The sequence below is a fragment of the Arachis duranensis genome, chromosome 5 (genome assembly GCF_000817695.3).
Source record: "Arachis duranensis cultivar V14167 chromosome 5, aradu.V14167.gnm2.J7QH, whole genome shotgun sequence".
Lineage (NCBI taxonomy): Eukaryota > Viridiplantae > Streptophyta > Magnoliopsida > Fabales > Fabaceae > Arachis > Arachis duranensis.
The window spans coordinates 84798012-84807228 of NC_029776.3; the positions used below are offsets into that span (position 1 = coordinate 84798012).

At 30.7% G+C, this 9217-nt stretch overlaps 2 protein-coding genes across 2 annotated transcripts in view; both read left to right on the forward strand.

Annotated features, from left to right (window-relative positions):
• Positions 1–2341: 2341 nt before the first annotated feature.
• On the forward strand, positions 2342–3847 carry LOC107489939 (alkane hydroxylase MAH1-like). Its single transcript, XM_052261782.1, has one exon. It carries the CDS (start codon positions 2342–2344, stop codon positions 3845–3847), a length of 1506 nt encoding a protein of 501 aa, XP_052117742.1.
• A 5262-nt stretch (positions 3848–9109) lies between these two features.
• Positions 9110–9217, forward strand: part of LOC107489912 (alkane hydroxylase MAH1-like) — a 4616-nt gene continuing 4508 nt past the window's right edge. Inside the window, 1 exon segment of the mRNA XM_052261783.1 lies at positions 9110–9180. Within this exon segment, the coding sequence (XP_052117743.1) occupies positions 9110–9180 (71 nt within the window).

A 9217-nucleotide genomic window follows, 5' to 3' on the forward strand; every position in this document is an offset into this window, starting at 1 on the left:
TTTTTTAACTCTTTTAAATAAAAAAATCTTATAATAATTAAAATATACACTTAATTAGTCTGTATAAATAGTAAACAAAGATTTTATTTATATCTATTGCATGTAAATAGTAATTATAATTTGTCATGTACATAAATTATTGTGATTTTTTTATTGTCAATAAGTATAATGTTTTAAATATACACCATTTTTAAAGAGTTGTGTTTTTTTAACTAATAAATATAATATTTTAAACATACACCATTTTTAAAAAATTGTGTCCTTTAGTAAAATGGTACTATGTACCATTATTATAATTGACAATATATAAACAGTTGATAACTATTTATTAATATTAATAATAATATTAATTAATTAAATTTAAAAATATCTTTTACAAATAAAATGAAATTCTTCTAGCGACAAATTAATTTTGTCCTTCGTTAATAATCTTTAATATGTATATTAGAATATAATTTTATTTTTGTCGTATGTATTTTTATAATCCTAAAAATATTTCACGTGTTTTTTTTCATTTACTCACAAAATTTCACTTATAATAAGATATCTACCCGCAACAATATTCATTGATTTTACATTCAGTAACATGTGACCCCATTTTAAATGCTTACCAGTTAACATGCCTATTTCTTGCTTAACAATGGACAAGTGAAGTTATGGGTCTTACAAGTAGTTATGATAATTTGGCGGACAAAGCTAATAAGGGGAAGAATTATATTTTGGTAAAAAATGAAAATTATTTTTTTTGAATAAAAAAAGTTTTTATTTTAAAATTTAAATTATAAATTTTAAATTAAGTATTTTCTTCTCAATTTCTAATTTTTTTTTAAGGACAAAATATTTTTTATAATTAAAATTTTTTTAAGTAATATCTAGCTATTCAAGTAATTAGTCGAAGTAACTCAAACCGTTTAGACTAGTACTAAGAACTATGTAGACCAATTATTTGAAGTAACTCAAACCGTTTAGACTAGTACTAAAAACTATGTAGACCAATTATTTAAATATTTGGAGATCGATTAAAAATTTTCGAATTGTAAAAGAGTATTTTGTCTTTTAAAAACCGCTTTGATTAGTACCAGGAGGCTAAGGCTCTTAAAACAGAATCTTTTATCAAACCAATAAAATTAGAGATTTGATGGCTCAAAAGTTCAACCAAGATTTAACTAAGTTAAACTAAATATAATAAAATAATATATTTATGTATAAAATTTATAATTTTAAAAAAAATATTTTTATTTATTATTTTGAATTAGTTAATCATTAAGAAATAGTATCTATTTAGTCAGCAAAATAATTTTTTTACCATTTTTATTTCGGTTTTGGACTAGTTTAGTATCAAATGATTTTTAGTTTGATTTGAATCAGTCTAGTCTAACAATGGATTTTCGATTAACTGAGTTGAACCAATTAATTCAGTCTTCAAACGGAGGACCGTTTCGTTTTTGTGGGTTGGTCTGATCTGTTGCTCTTTTCTTGCGCCTATTTCGCTTTGGGGGGTTGGTTCACAGGTACAATCTTTGTAATTTCATAGTATACTCATGAATTGGCAAGTTCCTATTTGAAAGGCTGTAACTTCTTAACCGCTGCAGTCTCTACTCTGGCTCATAGTTTAGCACACTCTTTATTATTACTATAGGATCCTGAAGTACAAGGAGATTTTTCGATTATTTAAATAATTGAAGACCGATTAAAAATTTTTTAATTATGGAGATTAGAGAAGCGCTATATTCTTTGAATAAATAATAACTAAAGACAAAAAACGATGTTTATCATTTTAAATTTTATATCCTAAATTCTAAATGTTTCAAAAATAAAAAAATAGTTAATATTAATTATTTATTTTTTTTATATTTTTTAAAATTTTAATAATCGAAAAATCAAATACACAACCATTGTCCATACTCCATATATAGCATTAAGTTTGGTTAGATAGTAGATATGATCGAGGAAGATAAAGTCAAGGCACGAAAATTGTCATTATCAGGTTCCATGGCAAGGAGATGAATCATTTAGCCGCTTAGCCTGATGCCATCTTCAATGATAAAGATTGAACAGCTTAGCTTTCCAATAAAACTTTATTTGTTAGAACTTCTCGAATATATTTTCATAAGATAAATTATTTCCTCTGTCATTTTTATTTTTAATAATTTATATTATAAAATAATTAAATCCAAAAAAAAATATATTACTATTAAACAAATGCGAAGAATCTCCTACTTACATACAATCTTCCATCTATATATATCCCCGTGGGCCGTGGCAAGATTTCATCAACATACACGACAAATATAAAAAAGAGTTGCATAACCCTATCCGATCCACAAATTAAACTTTTCAAATGGCCATATTGTTTTTCATTATATCAATCCTCCTATTATTCTCATATCTTGTTCATCGTAGAAGATGTTGTAGAACACCTCTGTTGATAGATTGGCCAATCCTTGGCATGTTACCACAAGTCCTTAGCAACTTGTGCCATATCCATGATTTTGTAACTAATGTTTTGAGACGAAAAGGTGGCACCGGTGAATTCATGGGGCCATGGTTCACCAAAATGAACTATATGATCACTAGTGACCCCATGAATGTTCATCACATAATGAGCAAAAGCTTTGACAACTATGTCAAGGGTCCCCAGTTTCGCGAGATCTTCCAAGCTTTCGGAGATGGTATTGTGGCTTCAGATTCCGAGACATGGAAATACATTAGGACCTTGCAACATTCCTTGTTCCGGCGAAAGAGTTTCGAGACCATGGTGGAAGATACCATTCAAAAGAAGGTTCTTAATAGCTTGCTTCCGATATTTGATCATGCATGGTTGCATGGAGAGGTTTTGGATCTTCAAGATGTGTTTAGTCGATTAACTTTCGACGAAACATGCATCATGGTTTTGGGTTATGATCCTAAGAGTCTCTCAATTGAGTTTCCATTGGTGGAAGTTGAGAAGGCTTTTGACGAAATTGAGGAGTGCATATTCTATAGACACATAGTTCCAAGAAGTGTTTGGAAGTTTCAAGAATGGCTTCAAATTGGTGAGGAGAAGAAGATGACAAAAGCATGCAAAGTTTTTGACCAACTACTATATTCATGCATTGCAACTAAGCGTCAAGAGTTAAATGAATGCAACAAAAGTAACGGTGATGACTTGCTTAGTTCTATGATGATGATGGGTGAAGAAAAGGGCAAAATGGTCCATGATGATAAGTTTCTAAGAGATGCTGCATTCAATCTTTTTGTAGCTGGAAGAGATACCATAACTTCCGCTCTCACATGGTTCTTTTGGCTTGTTGCTACACACCCATTAGTCGAGGCCAAAATTCTTGAAGAAATCGAAAAAGTTTTTGCTGCTGGTGTTGGAGAAAAACACGAAATTTTAGGGATGGAGGATGTGAAGAAGCTAGTTTACCTACATGGTGCTCTATGTGAAGGTTTGAGGCTATTTCCACCTGTTCCTATTGAACGTAAACAATCATTGAAACGTGACACACTTCCGAGTGGTCATTATGTTAATCCAAATTCAATTATTTTGTTGTTTACTTATGCAATGGGAAGGTTTGAAGAGATTTGGGGAAAAGATTGCTTGGAGTTCAAGCCAGAGAGATGGATATCTGAAAAAGGAGAAACAATACACGTTCCATCTTATAAGTTTATTAGTTTTAATGCAGGTCCAAGGACATGCTTGGGTAAAGACTTGTCTTTTCTTCAAATGAAAATGGTGGCATCTACTCTTTTGCGCAATTATCGTATACAGGTGGTGGAAAATCATCCTACTATCCCAACTCATTCCATTGTGCTTCTTATGAAGCATGGCTTGAAGGTTATGATAACAAAAAGACAATTTTAATTCGATCAACGAATTTCAATGTCAAATGTCATAGTCTATTTGTGTATGAATATATATTTTGTTTGTCATTTTTAATATATATTTTGTATTTTGATATGTATTTTATACGAATAATTGAAAAGTTAGACTAATCTTTGAGTTAATGATTTTTTATTTTGAGCTAACGATAAAGGAAAAGCTCCAACCAGAATATCTGTATGCTTGCACTTTGTAATTTTGTTTATAGAATATGAGGCTGTTTGCCCTAATTTCATTCATTCCATGAACCCAGCAGAAGTAGTATTAAATGTTATGCGGAAAATGCATATGTGTGTACGTATGTAAAGTTAATGTGATCCACATGTTAAATGGATGGGCACGCAGATGGCTGGCCAATAATAAATATCAATAGATTTGCGTACCAAAAGAAATTACAAGGATTTAATTTTTAAAAAACATAATAATAAAAAATTTTAATTAAGTTTTTAATATATTAAATAAGTAAAAGAAAATATGTTTTTAATAATTTTTTTAAAATATTATTAAAATGAGTCTTTTCAAATACATATTAACAAAACCTAAATTTAAAAAAAATGCTAAAAATTAAAAAAATTTTCAAAATAGGACGAGACATGTGATATCATTTTAAATAACAGTCATGCTACACATCTATATAATTTTTCATCCAAATCCATCCAAGCTGGTCAAATATAAAAAAAATCCAATACCATTAAATGAGTGTGTATATACGCGCCCAGAGCACCGAAACGTTAACATATTCATTCATGTCTTGAATATAAAATAATGTTTCTTTTTCAACATTGAAACTGCTACTTGAAAACTTTGAATCTCTCTCAAACTTCACTCGTGTTCTCTGCGAAAACCACTATTGGAAAAGAATCGCGAGAAAATTTCAAAAGGAAGAAGAAAAAATGAACGAAAACAAGAAATTACATTTAAAATCTTGCAATCTCACATTTCTTTTAGTTACATTTTAGGTTTACTGAATTGAGTTACTTCGTTTAGTAGATTGACTTAATCTGATTCCATTTTTTGGTGTAACTAGGGCACAGGAATGGAAATGTATTCTTATTTTTTTTTCTGTTCAGTGGAGTTACTCATTTTCATTCACTTGATTGGTAGTGTATTTAGTTGAATCCTTTTGCAGGCAGAAATGATTTACTTGATGATTGAATGTTTATCACATTTTATTCAGCACATGATTAGTATTCGGTTCACTGGTGTTTGTCATTTAATTCACCTGATTGTTAGTGCGTTCAGTTGAGTTCTATTGCATGCAAAAATAATTTACTTGATGATTGAATGTTTATCACGTTATATTCCACATGATTGGTGTTCGGTTCATAGGTGTTTGTCATTTGATTCACATGATTGATAGTGCGTTCAGTTAAGTTCTTTTGCATGCAGAAATGTTTTCTTGTTGATTGAATGTTTATCAAGTTTTATTCAGAAACATCAATGAAATTCAGTTCAGTGGAGTTGGTTATTTTAATTTATTTGATTATTAATATGTTTAGTTGAGTCCTTTTGCATGCAAAAATGATTTATTTGATGATTGAATATTTATCACATTTTATTTAGCAGGTGATTGTTGTTCAGTTCACTAGTGTTTGTCATTTGATTCACCTGATTGTTATGTGTTCAGTTGAGTTCTTTTGCATGTAGAAAATTTTTTCTTGATAATTGAATGTTTATCATGTTTTATTCAGCACATGAATAGTGTTCGATTCAGTTGGGTTGGTCATTTTGATTCACTTGATTAAAATATGCATGATTGTGCTTGTCGGTGTATTGAGTGAAGTATTGACCAAATATTTTTGGCTTCAGGCTCGAATATGGTCCAAATATTCTGTTGCACAAATTAAACAAAATCAGAAACTAAGTGATTCGGACATTTGAAGAAATAAGACTCCCAAAGACATCTACTGTCCTCTCCAACCCTTATTGTGTAAATAAATAGGATATACTTTGTTTGACTGGTTGTAATTAACACTATTTTGTTTAACTTGTTTAAAAAAACAAACAATGTATATGATGGTTTCAGTGGCTAAGAGAAGGGGCTTGAATCTTAGCCCCTTTTTTGCTTGATTACACTTTTCTGGTCTTTGAGGAGACTTTTCTGTTTTTGTCTCGTCCCTAGCCACGAGACTTTTATTTTTGTCTCGTCACTTGGCACGAGATAATTTTTGGTTTTAGCTCCTGTGCAGCAGAAACAGAAATGGAGTAGTAGAGAGAGAAAATTACACTCAGATATATCCTGGTTTAGCTGCTAAGTGCAATGCAGCCTACATCCAGTCTCCATCACAACAATGATGGAATTTCACTATAATCAACCTGATTACAAACTGTAAAGTTCTAACCCAACTTACAAGGAGATTCCCACAGAATCATGAAACACAACATAGATGAACAAAGGAACTCTAAGGACATCTATGGCTTTTTCATACAAATCTCACTGTTTTTCTTTTTCCATGAGACTCAAGACATGACAAAATTAAATAGAAAAATACAAAACAGAATACATTGAAGGAGAAAAAAATCTGTAAGCTTAGGTAGCTATGAGACTTCTGTGCCTTGCACTCTCACACTTTCTCCTTAAATCAAACCGTGACTGTTCACCCCTTTTATAGAAGAGGAGAAGCCTTCACAGTTGAAACAAAAACCAAGTTTAACTTCTTTTCCTTCACACAAAACCGATTCGGCCAAAAAGAGAGAGTAGGTAATTCATGCAAAATCCAACATGCAAATACCTCTAGTTCTTCCTTGGTCATTACTTTTCATCAATCCGAGCTCTCCATCCTTGGCTTGCTCTCCAAGATGGATTTCTGGCCCTTGATGCTTCATGATGATGATGACTTCATCTGCTCCAATCTCTGCCTCTTCCATCACTTCGCCACTCTAGCTACTTTCTGTGGTGGTTGAGCAGAATCAGAGATAAGCAATGCCTCCAAGGATCTCCTCCTTGCTGGCCGAATCTTTTTCTTTCTTTTTAGGTATGAAGAGCTCGAGATTACCTCACCCAATCTTACCATTTTTGGTTAAAATCTCAGCCACATCATACTTTTATTTTATTATGTTTTCTTGCCATCATCATGATAGTCTTGTAGCGTGTTCTTCCTTCATCTCGGTAGCTATGTATTGCTTCCATGGTTTTCTGGGTAATAATCGAAGAAGAGAAGGAAAGTGATGAGAGAGAAGAGAGAATGTGAAGAAAAGCAATCAAGTATGTTTGAATAAGTTAATTAAAATGAGTTGCTTTTACTTCCCTTGCTAGAGTAGTGTGTAGCATTAAACACATCAATCATGTCACTCATATTCTCTCTCTCATTTATGTTTCCAATGCTACCAAGTTAAAATTTGAAATCAATCCTTAATGAGAAATAAAATCCGTTGGAAAACACAAGGCAAATGATAACATTTGCTTTCCTGATGGATTTTTGGATCAAGCATTGGATCACTTAGCATAGATCATAGTTGGGCTTTGGAGCAATGGAGTTCATTCTGGCCCAATTAATATCACAACAATTCAGCCATATAATATAAGAAACATTAAGCAAGGTTGATTGTTAGTTTTGATTTGGGCTTGTAACATTTCTTTTATTTCGGCCCAAACAAAATCTGCATCACAAAATTATTAATTAACATATGTTAAATGAGAATCAAATTAATAATTTTGTAATTAATATAATTAATAATATTTAGTCATCACAAATATTAATTTAGAGTTTTCCAAACTCATCTGTATATATGTAAATATTAATGTAAATGTTATTAGAAATTTAATCTTAATGTATATATCTTATTCAAGATGGATTAGTCCTTACCCTGTTGGTCTGATATATATATATATATATGTTGGAACTATCTGACTGCTGTTTTGTTCCAGGTTGATAGTGAAAATGAAATTAGGGTATTTATCAAACATTAAGAGCCCCAAAAAAATAAATGTTCCGAAATTAATATACAGGGTTAACCGAAAAATTGCATATATCAATATAGCAAAGAGATAATTTAAAAAAAATATTGCTATCAGTATTCAGTTTCAGAAGCTCCTGAACTCTTTGGAATACTTTTTGTAGAATTTTTTTATTTCTTCTAGTGTCTTGAAAATCATCCTGACCTTTGGAACAAATTGTTCATCCACAACATACCTAGTCTGCAGAATGAACCGAACATGTTATTATGGTGAAACAATTGTATAGTACTAAATAAATAGAACATTATCTCTTATATAAATTCAAATTCAAACAGTTTTCTGCATAATGAACCAAACACGTCATTATGGTGAAACAATTGTATAGTACTAAATGAATGGAATATTATCCATTATATAAAATCAAATTCAAACAGATTTCTGTATAATTAACCGAACACGTCATTATGGTGAAACAATTGTATAGTACTAATGAATCGAACATTATCCATTATATAAAATCAAATTCAACCAACTTTCTGTATAATGAACCGAACACGTTATTAAGGTGAAACAATTGTATAGTACTAAATGAACGGAACATTATCCATTATATAAAATCAAATTCAAACAGCTTTCTGTGGAATGAACCGAACACGTTATTATGATGAAACAATTGTATAGTACTAAATGAACGAAACATTATCCATTATATAAATTCAAAATACCTGTGTCTAAAATTGAGAAATTATTAATTCAATTCAATTCAATTTAGAACACATGCATACATTCAATTCAATTCAATTTAACAATCGCATTCCATTCAATTCGATTAAAAAAAATCCAAACCTCATTCGCTTAATTCGTTTCAAAAGAATAATCTAAAACGCTCTCATTCAATTGATTTGAAGTTGAATCATTTATTGATTTGATAGAATATTGAAATCTGAAAACGAAGAAGATAAATCAACAAAATCGAAAAAGAAAACCAAGAAGAATATGAAGAAGAAGGACAAGTAGCAGAGAAGAACAACGAACAGAATAAAAAAAAAGAAGAACGACGAACAACAGAGATTGCAGATCCGAAAATTACAATACAAATCGTTAACATTGAAGAAGAGAAGAAGAAGAAGAATGTTTACATTGAAGAAGAGATTTATGTAAATCTGTTACGTTGATAGGAGGAAGAGGGGAACACACGTGTATTTCATCTAATTTGGAAGATGGAGGAGGTACGTTAACAAAAAAGTGCTTGAATGACTTGGATAAATTTTTTATATAGACGTGAAGCATTATTGTTTAAATAATTTGAATGAATGAAAGTTAATTAGCAAAAAAGTAGTACTTTGATGAATAATTTGGAGGTGGTGAGGCCGCCAATTGAGAAGCCGGGGATTGCGGGAGAATATGATTTATCACGGTAGATTTGGGTAAAGGAATTTAGGGAGAATTTAATC

Coding starts and splice junctions, on each gene's coding strand:
- LOC107489939 (XM_052261782.1), top strand. CDS start 2,342: ATGGCCATATTGTTTTTCATTATATCAATCCTCCTATTATTCTCATAT.